The 16,872-nt window shown below is 45.6% G+C and overlaps 1 protein-coding gene across 1 annotated transcript in view; it reads left to right on the forward strand.

Moving 5' to 3' along the window:
• Window positions 1-16,872, forward strand: part of LOC110520779 (serine/threonine-protein kinase Nek11-like) — a 93,928-nt gene that overhangs the window by 11,829 nt on the left and 65,227 nt on the right. The window contains exon 3 of the mRNA XM_036966585.1: window positions 5,426-5,591. Within this exon, the coding sequence (XP_036822480.1) occupies window positions 5,426-5,591 (166 nt within the window). The remainder of the gene's footprint in view (window positions 1-5,425; window positions 5,592-16,872) is intronic.

The raw sequence follows: 16,872 nt of genomic DNA on the forward strand, positions 1-16,872 counted from the left end.
CAGCAGTCGTAGACAGTGTTGGAAATCTCCACAAACAGCAGTCGTAGACATTGTTGGAAATCTCCACAAACAGCGGTCGTAGACAGTTTTGGAAATCTCCACAAACAGCGGTCGTAGACAGTTTTGGAAATCTCCACAAACAGCAGTCTTAGACAGTGTTGGAAATCTCCACAAACAGCGGTCGTAGACAGTTTTGGAAATCTCCACAAACAGCAGTCTTAGACAGTGTTGGAAATCTCCACCAACAGCGTCTTAGACAGTGTTGGAAATCTCCACAAACAGCAGTCGTAGACAGTGTTGGAAATCTCCACAAACAGCAGTCTTAGACAGTGTTGGAAATCTCCACAAACAGCAATCTTAGACAGTGTTGGAAATCTCCACAAACAGCAGTCTTAGACAGTGTTGGAAATCTCCACAAACAGCAGTCTTAGACAGTGTTGGAAATCTCCACAAACAGCAGTCTTCGACAGTGTTGGAAATCTCCACAAACAGCAGTCTTAGACAGTGTTGGAAATCTCCACAAACAGCAGTGTTAGACAGTGTTGGAAATCTCCACCAACAGCGTCTTAGACAGTGTTGGAAATCTCCACAAACAGCAGTCTTAGACAGTGTTGGAAATCTCCACAAACAGCAGTCTTAGACAGTGTTGGAAATCTCCACAAACAGCAGTCTTAGACAGTGTTGGAAATCTCCGCAACCAGCTGACTTCGACAGTGTTGGAAATCTCCTCAACCAGCTGACTTCAACAGTGTTGGAAATCTCCACAAACAGCAGTCTTAGACAGTGTTGGAAATCTCCACAAACAGCAGTCTTAGACAGTGTTGGAAATCTCCACAAACAGCAGTCTTAGACAGTGTTGGAAATCTCCACAAACAGCAGTCTTAGACAGTGTTGGAAATCTCCACAAACAGCAGTCTTAGACAGTGTTGGAAATCTCCACAAACAGCAGTCTTAGACAGTGTTGGAAATCTCCACAAACAGCAGTCTTAGACAGTGTTGGAAATCTCCACAAACAGCAGTCTTAGACAGTGTTGGAAATCTCCACCAACAGCGTCTTAGACAGTGTTGGAAATCTCCACAAACAGCAGTCTTAGACAGTGTTGGAAATCTCCACAAACAGCAGTCTTAGACAGTGTTGGAAATCTCCACAAACAGCAGTCTTAGACAGTGTTGGAAATCTCCACAAACAGCAGTCTTAGACAGTGTTGGAAATCTCCGCAACCAGCTGACTTCGACAGTGTTGGAAATCTCCTCAACCAGCTGACTTCAACAGTGTTGGAAATCTCCACAAACAGCAGTCTTAGACAGTGTTGGAAATCTCCACAAACAGCAGTCTTAGACAGTGTTGGAAATCTCCACAAACAGCAGTCTTAGACAGTGTTGGAAATCTCCACAAACAGCAGTCTTAGACAGTGTTGGAAATCTCCACAAACAGCAGTCTTAGACAGTGTTGGAAATCTCCACAAACAGCAGTCTTAGACAGTGTTGGAAATCTCCACAAACAGCAGTCTTAGACAGTGTTGGAAATCTCCACAAACAGCAGTCTTAGACAGTGTTGGAAATCTCCACCAACAGCGTCTTAGACAGTGTTGGAAATCTCCACAAACAGCAGTCTTAGACAGTGTTGGAAATCTCCACAAACAGCAGTCTTAGACAGTGTTGGAAATCTCCACAAACAGCAGTCTTAGACAGTGTTGGAAATCTCCACAAACAGCAGTCTTAGACAGTGTTGGAAATCTCCGCAATCAGCTGACTTCGACAGTGTTGGAAATCTCCTCAACCAGCTGACTTCAACAGTGTTGGAAATCTCCACAAACAGCAGTCTTAGACAGTGTTGGAAATCTCCACAAACAGCAGTCTTAGACAGTGTTGGAAATCTCCACAAACAGCAGTCTTAGACAGTGTTGGAAATCTCCACAAACAGCAGTCTTAGACAGTGTTGGAAATCTCCACAAACAGCAGTCTTAGACAGTGTTGGAAATCTCCACAAACAGCAGTCTTAGACAGTGTTGGAAATCTCCACAAACAGCAGTCTTAGACAGTGTTGGAAATCTCCACCAACAGCGTCTTAGACAGTGTTGGAAATCTCCACAAACAGCAGTCTTAGACAGTGTTGGAAATCTCCACAAACAGCAGTCTTAGACAGTGTTGGAAATCTCCACAAACAGCAGTCTTAGACAGTGTTGGAAATCTCCACAAACAGCAGTCTTAGACAGTGTTGGAAATCTCCGCAACCAGCTGACTTCGACAGTGTTGGAAATCTCCTCAACCAGCTGACTTCAACAGTGTTTGAAATCTCCTCAACCAGCTGACTTCAACAGTGTTGGAAATCTCCACAAACAGCAGTCTTAGACAGTGTTGGAAATCTCCACAAACAGCAGTCTTAGACAGTGTTGGAAATCTCCACAAACAGCGGTCGTAGACAGTGTTGGCCATGTAGTACATCAAACCACAGCTTTGTCACGAATGATCCCATCCCTCCACTGTCTCCTGGATGACCTCTCAGCCCTGCCCACTGATGTGTTAGTGACCCGGAAGTTACTTCAACCTGGGATCACTGGCTAGCTCAGAACAACAGTAAGCCCAGACCTATGCAGTCATTAACAAGAAGTCAAGGAACACTCTCAATCTGCAGACGATCATTTCATTCCAGGAAGACAAATAATCTGACCGACTATCAGACACAGCCCAGCTTGACCATGACTCATTGCAGAGAGCCAACAGAAGAGGGTGTAAAATATGTTTTCCGGCAGGAAGGAAGAAAGTGGAAGTTAGGTCTTAAATGTCTTGACTGCTGCCACCGGGAACCTGTGAAGAGAGCTGAGAAGACGCAACACCAGATGGAACACATTTCACCAACCACACTAACCCTGGATGCCAACCCAACCCAACATGTGTCATAGTTAGGGCCATGTGTTTTGGTTAATCATATCAGAAGCCTAAGGATCTCTCAGTCTCAGAGCAGCATAGCAGGATGTAATTTAGGACAATGCGTTTCCGCTGCCCAACCTTTGCAGAAGGTGAGAGAAAGTGAAGTAGGAAGCTGAATAGAGAGAGACTGAATGAGAACATAGACTTCACATCAATGACCTGAGGACCAATTTAGCCAGAGGTTCTTTGTGCTGCGACAGATCAGTCCTTTCTCTGAGTGGGGCCTGATGAGCTCCTTAAAGGTATGGAAGGAGGAGAGGTAGAGAGGAGGAGATGAAGAGATGAAGAGAGGAGGAGAGGTAGAGAGGAGGAGCGATAGAGAGGAGGCGAGGTAGAGAGGAGGAGAGGAAGAGAGGTAGAGAGGAGAGTTAGAGAGGAGGAGAGGAAGAGAGGAGGAGAGGTAGAGAGGAGAGGTAGAGAGGAGGAGAGGAAGAGAAGAGGAGAGGTAGAGAGGAGGAGAGGTAGAGAGGAGGAGATGTAGAGATGAGGAGATGAAGAGAGGAGGAGAGGTAGAGAGGAGGAGCGATAGAGAGGAGGAGAGGTAGAGAGGAGGAGAGGTGGAGAGGTAGAGAGGAGAGTTAGAGAGGAGGAGAGGAAGAGAGGAGGAGAGGTAGAGAGGAGAGGTAGAGAGGAGGAGAGGAAGAGAAGAGGAGAGGTAGAGAGGAGGAGAGGTAGAGAGGAGAGGTAGAGAGGAGAGGAAGAAAGGAGGAGAAGTAGAGAGGAGGAGAGGTAGAGAGGAGGAGTGATAGAGAGGAGGAGAGGTAGAGAGGAGGAGAGGTAGAGAGGAGGAGCGATAGAGAGGAGGAGAGGTAGAGAGGAGGAGCGATAGAGAGGAGGAGAGGTAGAGAGGAGGAGAGGAAGAGGTGAGGAGAGGATGAGAGGAGGAGAGGTAGAGAGGAGGAGTGATAGAGAGGAGAGGTAGAGAGGAGGAGAGGTAGAGAGGAGGAGCGATAGAGAGGAGGAGAGGTAGAGAGGAGGAGAGGAAGAAAGGAGGAGAGGTAGACGGGGAGAGGAAGAGAGGAGGAGAGGAAGAGAGGAGGAGAGGTGGAGAGGTAGAGAGGAGGAGCGATAGAGAGGAGGAGAGGTAGAGAGGAGGAGAGGAAGAGAGGAGGAGAGGTAGAGAGAAGGAGAGGTAGAGAGGAGGAGAGGTGGAGAGGAGGAGAGGTAGAGAGGAGGAGAGGAAGAGAAGAGGAGCGATAGAGAGGAGGAGAGGTAGAGAGGAGGAGAGGATGAGAGGAGGAGAGGTAGAGAGGAGAGGAAGAGAGGAGGAGAGGTAAGAGAGGAGGAGCGATAGAGAGGAGGAGCGGTAGAGAGGAGGAGAGGTAGAGAGGAGGAGCGATAGAGAGGAGAGGTAGAGAGGAGGAGAGGTAGAGAGGAGGAGCGATAGAGAGGAGGAGAGGAGGAGCGGTAGAGAGGAGGAGAGGTAGAGAGGAGGAGAGGTAGAGAGGAGAGGTAGAGAGGAGGAGAGGAAGAGAGGAGGAGAGGTAGAGAGGAGGAGAGGTAGAGAGGAGGAGAGGAAGAGAGGAGGAGAGGTAGAGAGGAGGAGAGGTAGAGAGGAGGAGAGGTAGAAAGGAGGAGCGATAGAGAGGAGGAGAGGTAGAGAGGAGGAGTGATAGAGAGGAGGAGAGGTAGAGAGGAGGAGAGGAAGAGAGGAGGAGAGATAGAGAGGAGGAGAGGAAGAGAGGAGGAGAGGAAGAGAGGAGGAGAGGTAGAGAGGAGGAGAGGTAGAGAGGTAGAGAGGAGGAGCGATAGAGAGGAGGAGAGGTAGAGAGGAGGAGAGGTAGAGAGGAGGAGCGATAGAGAGGAGGAGAGGTAGAGAGGAGGAGCGATAGAGAGGAGGAGAGGTAGAGAGGAGGAGAGGTGGAGAGGAGGAGAGGATGAGAGGAGGAGAGGTAGAGAGGAGGAGCGATAGAGAGGAGGAGAGGTAGAGAGGAGGAGAGGTGGAGAGGAGGAGAGGATGAGAGGAGGAGAGGTAGAGAGGAGGAGCGATAGAGAGGAGGAGAGGAAGAGAGGAGGAGAGGTAGAGAGGAGGAGAGGTGGCGTACATGTGTGTATGTACCCAGGACCAGACAGGGGACGGGAGAAAACATACATTTTAAACGATCTGTCTGAATGATGTTCCCTGTCCCTGCCCAGGATGATAATTGGGGTACGGTGGTCAACTTACGTCTATTGCCAGCTTTTCACATTTGCACTCCCTAATACTCTATATTGATATATGGGCAGCAGGTAGCCTAGTGGTTAGAGCCAGTAACTGAAAGGTTGCTAGATCCCCGAGCTGACAAGGTAAAAATCTGTCGTTCTGCTCCTGAACAAGGCAGTTAACCCACTGTTCTTAGGCTGTTATTGTAAATAAGAATTTGTTCTTAACTGACTTGCTTGGTTAAATAAAAAATAAAAATAACTTGCTACTACGTACATGTGTTGCCCATTTTGGAAAAACCCTTTACTATAACCTTTCTCTCTCCTCTGCCGTCTGACCTTTGATCCCTAGTAAGGTGCTGAAGGAGATCCCTCTGGGGGACCTGCGTCCTAACGAGACAGTCCAGGCATCCCAGGAGGCTCAGCTCCTGTCCCAGCTCCACCACCCAGCCATCATCACTTTCTACAGCAGCTTTCTGCATAGAGACTCCTTCTGCATCATCACTGAGTACTGTGAGGTAGGACTGGTGTCTCCAGATCTCTTGGAATCTTTTGTGCTCAGGCAATCTCATCCACAACCTTGAATAATGCATTCATTCTCGAGTTCCCTCTGTCAGTTGGACTGGCATCAGTGAGGAAATATTCTCCGCCATCGGTCCGTTTTCAGTTTCCTCGTTTGACCTTGGGCAGGGATCATGTGTACCTTGCAACTGCATTCTCAGTTGTTATTTTCTGTCAGAAACATGTGAAGTGGTTAACTTTTACAGGATTGGTGGGTCCACCTCGGTACGGTTGAGCTAAAGTAGGCTATTGTGTTTAGCATGAGGTTGTAAGTAACAAGAACATTTCCCAGGACATAGACATATCTGATATTGGCAGAAAGGTTCAATTCTTGTTAATCGAACTGCACTGACCAATTTACAGTAGCTACCTTGCTATTGTTTGAGGAGCTTGAAAAGTTATTAATAAACCAATTAGGCACATTTGGGCAGTCATGATACAACATTTTTAACAGAATGCAATGGTTGATTGGATCCGTCTAAAACTTTGCACATACACTGCTGCCATCTAGTGGTCAAAATCTAAATGTAATAATAATATATTATGGCCTTTCTCTTGCATTTCAAAGATGATGGTGCAGAAAAACAAAAAAAAAACGTTTTTTTCTTTGTATGATCTTTTACCAGATCTAATTATATTCTCCTTCATTCATTTCACAGTTCCACAAACTTCAAAGTGTTTCCTTTCAAATGGTATCAAGAATATGCATATGAAATCGGAGGTTTACATACACTTAGGTTGGAGTCATTAAATCTTCTTTTTCAACCACTCCACAAATTTCTTGTTAACAAACTATAGTTTTGGCAAGTCGGGTAGGACATCTACTTTCTGCATTTCTGCATTGTTTACAGACAGATTATTTCACTTATAATTCATTTTATCACAATTCCAGTGGGTCAGAAGTTTAGTTGACGGAGCCTTTAAACAGCATGGAAAATTCCAGAAAATGATGTCATGGCTTTAGAAGCTTCTGATGGGCTAATTGACACCATTTGAGTCAATTGGAGGTGTACCTGTGAATGTATTGCAAGGCCTACCTTCAAACTCTTCAAACTCTCTTCAAACTCTGCCTCTTTGCTTGACATCATGGGAAAATCAAAATCATTATTTTGACTAGTTTTGTGTGTGTATCTAATATATATTTATCTCATGTCATTGCTTACATTATGCATAAATAAGTCCTTATAGATGCCAAGTCTTGGTCATGATATGGTTTCAGTTTTTTTAATGTATTATTAGAAAATAATTGTAGACCTCCACAAGTCTGGTTCATCCTTGGGAGCAATTTCCAATCGCCTGAAGGTACCACGTTCATCTGTACAAACAATAGTACGCAAGTATAAACACCATGGGACCACGCAGCCGCCATAACGCTCAGGAAGGAGATGCGTTCTGTCTTCTAGAGATGAACGCTGTCATGTTCTGACCTTTATTTCCTTTGTTTTGTCTTTATTTAGTATGGTCAGGGCGTGAGTTGGGGTGGGCAGTCTATGTATGTTTTTCTATGTTGGGGTTTTGAGTTCAGGCTAGTATGCTTCTCAATCAGAGGCAGGTGTCGATAGTTGTCTCTGATTGAGAATCATACTTAGGTAGCCTGGGTTTCACTTTTGAGTTGTGGGTGTTTGTTTCCGTGTGAGTGTTTGTTGCCACGCGGTACTGTTTCGGTTTCGTTCGTTTCACGTTTATTGTTTTGTAGTGTTCAGTTTATGTATATAAATAAACATTAAGGACACTTACCACGCTGCGCATTGGTCCTCCGATCCTTCTCGCTATTCCCCCTCAGAAGAGGAGGAAGAATGCCGTTACAAACGCACTTTGGTGTGAAAAGTGCAAATTAATCCCAGAACAACAGCAAAGGACCTTGTGAAGATGCTGGAGGAAACAGGTACAAAAGTATCTATATCCACAGTTAAACGAGTCCTATATCGACGTAACCTGAAAGGCCGCTCAGCAAGGAAGAAGCCACTGCTCCAAAACCACCATATAAAATCCAGACTACGGTTTGCAACTGCACATGGGGACAAAGATCGTACTTTTTGGAGAAATGTCCTCTGGTCTGATGAAACAAAGATAGAAGTGTTTGACCATAATGACCATCATTATGTTTGGAGGAAATATAGGGAGGCTTGCAAGCCGAAGAACACCATCCCAACCGTGAGGCACGGGGGTGGCAGCATCATGTTGTGGGGGTGCTTTGCTGCAGGAGGGACTGGTGCACTTCACAAAATAGATGGCTTCATGAGGCAGTAAAATTATGTGGATATATTGAAGCAACATCTCGAGACATCAGTCAGGAAGTTAAAGCTTGGTCGCAAATGGGTCTTCCAAATGGACAATGACCCCAAGCATACTTCCAAAGTTGTGGCAAGATGGCATAAGGACAACAAAGTCAAGGTATTGGAGTGGCCATCACAAAGCCCTGACCTCAATCCTATAGAAAATTTGTGGGCAGAACTGAAAAAGTGTGTGCGAGCAAAGAGGCCTACAAACCTGACTCAGTTACACCAGCTCTGTCAGGAGGAATGGGCCAAAATTTCCCAACTTATTGTGGGAAGCTTGTGGAAGGCTACCCGAAACGCTTGACCCAAGTTAAACACTTTAAAGGCAATGCTACCAAATACTAATTGAGTGTATGTAAACTTCTGACCCACCGGGAATGTGATGAAATAAATAAAAGCTGAAATAAATCATTCTCTCTACTATTATTCTGACATTTCAAATACTTAAAATAAAGTGGTGATCCTAACTGACCGAAGACAGGGAAATTTTACTAGGATTCAATGTCAGGAATTGTGAAAATCTGAGTTTAAATGTATTTGGCTAAGGTGTATGTAACCTTCCGACGTCAACTGTGCTTGGTGTCATGAGCCACAGACAGTTAGATTTGGGTATGTCATTTTAGGGGATTTTTGAAAAAAGGGTCCAATCCTTAACACCTGCCCTTTCCATAACACAGACTGACCAGGTGAATCCAGGTGAAAGTTAAGATCCCTTGTTGATGTCACTTGTTAAATCCACTTCAATCAGTGTTGATGAAGGGGAGGAGACATGTTAAATTCTTAAGCTTGGAGACAATTGAGACATGGATTGTCTATTTGTGCAATTCAGGCGGTGAATGGGCAAGAAAATATTTAAGTGTCTTTAAACGGGGTATGGTAGTAGGTGCCTGGTGGGGGTGGGGGGTGGGGGTGGGGGAGGGGGGGGTGCAACTCAATATTAGGAAGGTGTTCCTAATGTTTGGTATACTCAGTGTATATTTCAACATAGCATGTCATTGTTATTTAAGGTAGAACAAATGTACAGAATCGTCTACACACACCTTATTCAATACTGCATTATCACAGCATTAAAATAGGACTATAGAAGGCCACAGACGTATGATCTTAATTTGATCACCATGTTGCAGGAGAACTTTCCAGGAAATGTCAAATGTGTAGTGTGTTTTTAAAAATACTTCTGAAGTTTGTAATTTCCCCTTTGAAATGTCATACTTGATTTTCCTTTATGAAAAATGTATCAACCCCTACAAAAATATCCATGAATTATAATCACATAATTCACATTTCCTGTTGCTGCAGGATTATTTTCCTGCTGTAGCAAACTGGCTCAAATTAAGATCCTACATGTGATCCTGTCATGCACTTATCGTGTTATAAATTCATGGCTTCGTGATTTTCTTATATAACACCATGGCTTGGAATCACTCCATACAGCACTAACATGATTACATGGTCACTGTGGTTCCCTGCACCAGAGCAGCACACCTTTCTCTTCAAACTGTAGCCCTGTAGGTGTTCCAAGCTAGAGAGAGATCACGGGGAAATGTCTGAAGTGTCAGAGCATGGAACAAGTGATTGATCTGTGCCCCCTCCTTCTCCGCCCCCGTTCTCTCGCTCTCGCTCTCTCTCCGTTTTTCTTTTCATCTTGTCAAAGTGTTTGCTGTATAGATTACAGCTGTATGGGTCCTGTCCTCCAGTCTTTATCCTACTAGATTACAGCAGGTAGGGGTCCTGTCATCCAGTCTTTCTCCTACTAGATTACAGCAGGTAGGGGTCCTGTTCTCCAGTCTTTATCCTACTACAGTAGATTACAGCAGGTAGGGGTCCTGTCCTCCAGTCTTTCTCCTACTACAGTAGATTACAGCAGGTAGGGGTCCTGTCCTCCAGTCTTTCTCCTACTAGATTACAGCAGGTAGGGGTTCTGTCCTCCAGTCTTTCTCCTACTACAGTAGATTACAGCAGGTAGGGGTTCTGTCCTCCAGTCTTTCTCCTACTAGATTACAGCAGGTAGGGGTCCTGTCCTCCAGTCTTTATCCTACTAGATTACAGCAGGTAGAGGTCCTGTCCTCCAGTCTTTCTCCTACTAGATTACAGCAGGTAGGGGTCCTGTCCTCCAGTCTTTCTCCTACTAGATTACAGCTGTATGGGTCCTGTCCTCCAGTCTTTCTCCTACTACAGTAGATTACAGCAGGTAGGGGTCCTGTCCTCCAGTCTTTCTCCTACTAGATTACAGCAGGTAGGGGTTCTGTCCTCCAGTCTTTCTCCTACTAGATTACAGCAGGTAGGGGTCCTGTCCTCCAGTCTTTCTCCTACTACAGTAGATTACAGCAGGTAGGGGTCCTGTCCTCCAGTCTTTCTCCTACTAGATTACAGCAGGTAGGGGTTCTGTCCTCCAGTCTTTCTCCTACTAGATTACAGCTGTATGGGTCCAAGTGATTGATCTGTGCCCCCTCCTTCTCCGCCCCCGTTCTCTCGCTCTCGCTCTCTCTCCGTTTTTCTTTTCATCTTGTCAAAGTGTTTGCTGTATAGATTACAGCTGTATGGGTCCTGTCCTCCAGTCTTTATCCTACTAGATTAGAGCAGGTAGGGGTCCTGTCATCCAGTCTTTCTCCTACTAGATTACAGCAGGTAGGGGTCCTGTCCTCCAGTCTTTCTCCTACTACAGTAGATGTCAGCAGGTAGGGGTCCTGTCCTCCAGTCTTTCTCCTACTACAGTAGATTACAGCAGGTAGGGGTCCTGTTCTCCAGTCTTTCTCCTACTAGATTACAGCAGGTAGGGGTTCTGTCCTCCAGTCTTTCTCCTACTACAGTAGATTACAGCAGGTAGGGGTTCTGTCCTCCAGTCTTTCTCCTACTAGATTACAGCAGGTAGGGGTCCTGTCCTCCAGTCTTTATCCTACTAGATTACAGCAGGTAGAGGTCCTGTCCTCCAGTCTTTCTCCTACTAGATTACAGCAGGTAGGGGTCCTGTCCTCCAGTCTTTCTCCTACTAGATTACAGCTGTATGGGTCCTGTCCTCCAGTCTTTCTCCTACTAGATTACAGCAGGTAGGGATCCTGTCCTCCAGTCTTTCTCCTACTAGATTACAGCAGGTAGGGGTCCTGTCCTCCAGTCTTTCTCCTACTAGATTACAGCAGGTAGGGGTTCTGTCCTCCAGTCTTTCTCCTACTACAGTAGATTACAGCTGTATGGGTCCTGTCCTCCAGTCTTTATCCTACTAGATTACAGCAGGTAGGGGTCCTGTCCTCCAGTCTTTCTCCTACTACAGTAGATTACAGCAGGTAGGGGTCCTGTCCTCCAGTCTTTCTCCTACTACAGTAGATTACAGCAGGTAGGGGTCCTGTCCTCCAGTCTTTCTCCTACTACAGTAGATTACAGCAGGTAGGGGTCCTGTCCTCCAGTCTTTCTCCTACTAGATTACAGCAGGTAGGGGTTCTGTCCTCCAGTCTTTCTCCTACTAGATTACAGCTGTATGGGTCCTGTCCTCCAGTCTTTCTCCTACTAGATTACAGCAGGTAGGGGTCCTGTCCTCCAGTCTTTCTCCTACTACAGTAGATTACAGCAGGTAGGGGTCCTGTCCTCCAGTCTTTCTCCTACTAGATTACAGCAGGTAGGGGTTCTGTCCTCCAGTCTTTCTCCTACTAGATTACAGCTGTATGGGTCCTGTCCTCCAGTCTTTCTCCTACTAGATTACAGCAGGTAGGGGTCCTGTCCTCCAGTCTTTCTCCTACTACAGTAGATTACAGCAGGTAGGGGTCCTGTCCTCCAGTCTTTCTCCACCTACAGTAGATTACAGCAGTTAGGGGTCCTGTCCTCCAGTCTTTCTCCTACTACAGGAGATTACAGCAGGTAGGGGCCCTGTCCTCCAGTCTTTCTCCTACTACAGTAGATTACAGTAGGTAGGGGTCCTGTCCTCCAGTCTTTCTCCTACTAGATTACAGCAGGTAGGGGTCCTGTTCTCCAGTCTTTCTCCTACTACAGTAGATTACAGCAGGTAGGGGTCCTGTCCTCCAGTCTTTCTCCTACTACAGTAGATGTCAGCAGGTAGGGGTCCTGTCCTCCAGTCTTTATCCTACTAGATTACAGCAGGTAGAGGTCCTGTCCTCCAGTCTTTCTCCTACTAGATTACAGCAGGTAGGGGTCCTGTCCTCCAGTCTTTCTCCTACTAGATTACAGCTGTATGGGTCCTGTCCTCCAGTCTTTCTCCTACTAGATTACAGCAGGTAGGGATCCTGTCCTCCAGTCTTTCTCCTACTAGATTACAGCAGGTAGGGGTCCTGTCCTCCAGTCTTTCTCCTACTAGATTACAGCAGGTAGGGGTTCTGTCCTCCAGTCTTTCTCCTACTACAGTAGATTACAGCTGTATGGGTCCTGTCCTCCAGTCTTTATCCTACTAGATTACAGCAGGTAGGGGTCCTGTCCTCCAGTCTTTCTCCTACTACAGTAGATTACAGCAGGTAGGGGTCCTGTCCTCCAGTCTTTCTCCTACTACAGTAGATTACAGCAGGTAGGGGTCCTGTCCTCCAGTCTTTCTCCTACTACAGTAGATTACAGCAGGTAGGGGTCCTGTCCTCCAGTCTTTCTCCTACTAGATTACAGCAGGTAGGGGTTCTGTCCTCCAGTCTTTCTCCTACTAGATTACAGCTGTATGGGTCCTGTCCTCCAGTCTTTCTCCTACTAGATTACAGCAGGTAGGGGTCCTGTCCTCCAGTCTTTCTCCTACTACAGTAGATTACAGCAGGTAGGGGTCCTGTCCTCCAGTCTTTCTCCTACTACAGTAGATTACAGCAGGTAGGGGTCCTGTCCTCCAGTCTTTCTCCTACTAGATTACAGCTGTATGGGTCCTGTCCTCCAGTCTTTCTCCTACTAGATTACAGCAGGTAGGGGTCCTGTCCTCCAGTCTTTCTCCTACTACAGTAGATTACAGCAGGTAGGGGTCCTGTCCTCCAGTCTTTCTCCTACTAGATTACAGCTGTATGGGTCCTGTCCTCCAGTCTTTCTCCTACTAGATTACAGCAGGTAGGGGTCCTGTCCTCCAGTCTTTCTCCACCTACAGTAGATTACAGCAGGTAGGGGCCCTGTCCTCCAGTCTTTCTCCTACTACAGTAGATTACAGTAGGTAGGGGTCCTGTCCTCCAGTCTTTCTCCTACTAGATTACAGCAGGTAGGGGTCCTGTTCTCCAGTCTTTCTCCTACTACAGTAGATTACAGCAGGTAGGGGTCCTGTCCTCCAGTCTTTCTCCTACTACAGTAGATGTCAGCAGGTAGGGGTCCTGTCCTCCAGTCTTTCTCCTACTACAGTAGATTACAGCAGGTAGGGGTCCTGTTCTCCAGTCTTTATCCTACTAGATTACAGCAGGTAGGGGTCCTGTCTTCCAGTCTTTCTCAAAAATATCATGGTGTACAAGACACCTGTCTGATTGGCGCCTGTCTGAGTGGACTGATCCATTGTGGAGGCCATGGGGATGGCACAGTCCATCAGTCTAAGAGATGTGCTACTGAAATTGTGTATGGTTATATTATGTAAGAACCAGAATCAAAATGAAAATGATTTTATAGCAAATGCGCTTTCTCCCACGTTGGATAGTGGTTACTGTCCTGAAACACATCAGGTTCTGAAACACATCAGTGTGCTGTTGAATTTGCATTTTTTTCTAGACCATGTTGCTATGTGCATAATAGCAAAGTTAACCAGCATATTGGCGTTGAGAACAATGCGGCCGAAGCAGCAGCGGAGTCAGGAGACGAGACAACAGCCTTAATTGTCTAAGAAAAGTGAGGAGAGAGGAAACTCCAACTTAATTAGGTCTATAATCAACAGCCAAACTGTTAAATGTGCCTGGCTTTGTAAATCTTCCATATATATCGACAGAAATAAAACAGATCTTGCTTCTGTTGTCTGTTTGACTGTTTGTTTAATAGCCTACTGATTCTGTGAGCAATAAGCCTTACGCAACCACATGTCGAATAAACAATTCCAGAAATGTGTCTGTTTTTAATCTTTGCTATGCTGTAATAAAGGCTGTACACTTTTTTTCATTAGACCAGCCTCTCTGGCATTATTTATCATTTATTTCATGTTGTTTACTCTGTTCCAAATTGTCCCCAAAATTATATTTATAATAATTTTAAAAAAATATTTAAAAATTTTTTTCCTTGATCTCCTTCTTGTTGTTATTATTACTATTATTATGATGAGCATGATAATTATAATAATAAGTCATGTCATTATCATTAGTAGGCTTAGTATAGCAGCCTTGTATAACCACCATTGAGCTGTAGGCCTAAGAGCACATCCTGTTTAGTCTTCATACTGTAACTTACTGAGGCCTTAGGCCTATATTTCAACACTTATATGGGCTACTCCAATAAATAGGCCTAAACTCCCCCATTTAGTAAATTGCGTTCACAAATAAATGTGACTGTTTTTAGTCTTTGCTGTAATAAAGGCTTTACAAGAAAAAAACTCAAATTGTTACAATAGACTCTCTATTACGCTTGTAATTTATTTGATGTTGTTTACATTGTTCCAAATGGTAGGAAATGTTGTATTGTAATCTAACAGCAGCTGTTTGGCAGAGACATAATATACATGAAGCGCTGGCTCCTTACCTTCTTTTTCTTGATCTCCAGGATTTTCCACAACTTGTCAAATTTATTCCTCACATCTGAACGGCCCTTTTACCTCTTGAGCAACCAGTAAACATTCTCCCGTATCGAGTTTGTTTGTCACTTCCTGTGCATCCATTTTGCTGTCATGCGTTACGGTGTTCAGAGTTTGTTATAAGCAGTTTATTGATGTGATTCTGATATGCTATAGGTCAGGCCCTATTAGTCATGTGCATGCGATGCATACATGTGTTACGTAAAGAGAGCGAGGGTTCAGGGAATAGGGAATGTTTTACCTAAACAAATTAGGAATTTCGGTAACATAACTTTTCAGTCAGAAATGGCTGTAATTATGTTGCAGCAACATTGACAGTACAATACACACTGTTGATGTTCTGTGGTGGTCAATGCAGCAGGGAGGAGAGAGAGACAACACTATAAACACTGTGGATGTTCTGTGGTGGTCACTGCAGCAGGGAGGAGAGAGAGACAACACTATAAACACTGTTGATGTTCTGTGGTGGTCGCTGCAGCAGGGAGGAGAGAGACAACACTATAAACACTGTTCATGTTCTGTGGTGGTCACTGCAGCAGGAAGGAGAGAGAGACAACACTATAAACACTGTTGATGTTCTGTGGTGGTCACTGCAGCAGGGAGGAGAGAGAGACAACACTATAAACACTGTGGATGTTCTGTGGTGGTCACTGCAGCAGGAAGGAGAGAGACAACACTATAAACACTGTTGATGTTCTGTGGTGGTCACTGCAGCAGGGAGGAGAGAGAGACAACACTATAAACACTGTGGATGTTCTGTGGTGGTCACTGCAGCAGGAAGGAGAGAGAGACAACACTATAAACACTGTTGATGTTCTGTGGTGGTCACTGCAGCAGGGAGGAGAGAGAGACAACACTATACACACTGTTGATGTTCTGTGGTGGTCACTGCAGCAGGAAGGAGAGAGAGACAACACTATAAACACTGTTGATGTTCTGTGGTGGTCACTGCAGCAGGGAGGAGAGAGAGACATCACTATAAACACTGTTGATGTTCTGTGGTGGTCACTGCAGCAGGAAGGAGAGAGAGACAACACTATAAACACTGTTGATGTTCTGTGGTGGTCACTGCAGCAGGAAGGAGAGAGAGACAACACTATAAACACTGTTGATGTTCTGTGGTGGTCACTGCAGCAGGAAGGAGAGAGAGACAACACTATAAACACTGTTGATGTTCTGTGGTGGTTGCTGCAGCAGGAAGGAGAGAGATACAACACTATAACCACTGTTGATGTTCTGTGGTGGTCAATGCAGCAGGGAGGAGAGAGAGACAACACTATAAACACTGTGGATGTTCTGTGGTGGTCACTGCAGCAGGGAGGAGAGAGAGACAACACTATAATCACTGTTGATGTTCTGTGGTGGTCGCTGCAGCAGGGAGGAGAGAGACAACACTATAATCACTGTTGATGTTCTGTGGTGGTCGCTGCAGCAGGGAGGAGAGAGACAACACTATAAACACTGTTCATGTTCTGTGGTGGTCACTGCAGCAGGGAGGAGAGAGACAACACTATAAACACTGTTGATGTTCTGTGGTGGTCACTGCAGCAGGGAGGAGAGAGGCAACACTATAAACACTGTGGATGTTCTGTGGTGGTCACTGCAGCAGGGAGGAGAGAGAGACAACACTATAAAAACTTTTGATGTTCTGTGGTGGTCACTGCAGCAGGGAGGAGAGAGAGACATCACTATAAACACTGTTGATGTTCTGTGGTGGTCACTGCAGCAGGAAGGAGAGAGAGACAACACTATAAAAACTGTTGATGTTCTGTGGTGGTCACTGCAGCAGGAAGGAGAGAGAGACAACACTATAAACACTGTTGATGTTCTGTGGTGGTCACTGCAGCAGGAAGGAGAGAGAGACAACACTATAAACACTGTTGATGTTCTGTGGTGGTCACTGCAGCAGGAAGGAGAGAGAGACAACACTATAAACACTGTTGATGTTCTGTGGTGGTTGCTGCAGCAGGGAGGAGAGAGAGACAACACTATAAACACTGTTGATGTTCTGTGGTGGTCGCTGCAGCAGGAAGGAGAGAGAGACAACACTATAAACACTGTTGATGTTCTGTGGTGGTCACTGCAGCAGGGAGGAGAGAGACAACACTATAAACACTGTTGATGTTCTGTGGTGGTCACTGCAGCAGGGAGGAGAGAGAGACAACACTATAAACACTATAAACACTGTTCTGTGGTGGTCGCTGCAGCAGGGAGGAGAGAGACAACACTATGACCACTGTTGATGTTCTGTGGTGGTCACTGCAGCAGGGAGGAGAGAGAGACAACACTATAAAC

Source organism: Oncorhynchus mykiss, chromosome 3 (assembly GCF_013265735.2).
Source record: "Oncorhynchus mykiss isolate Arlee chromosome 3, USDA_OmykA_1.1, whole genome shotgun sequence".
NCBI classification, from domain to species: Eukaryota; Metazoa; Chordata; class Actinopteri; order Salmoniformes; family Salmonidae; genus Oncorhynchus; species Oncorhynchus mykiss.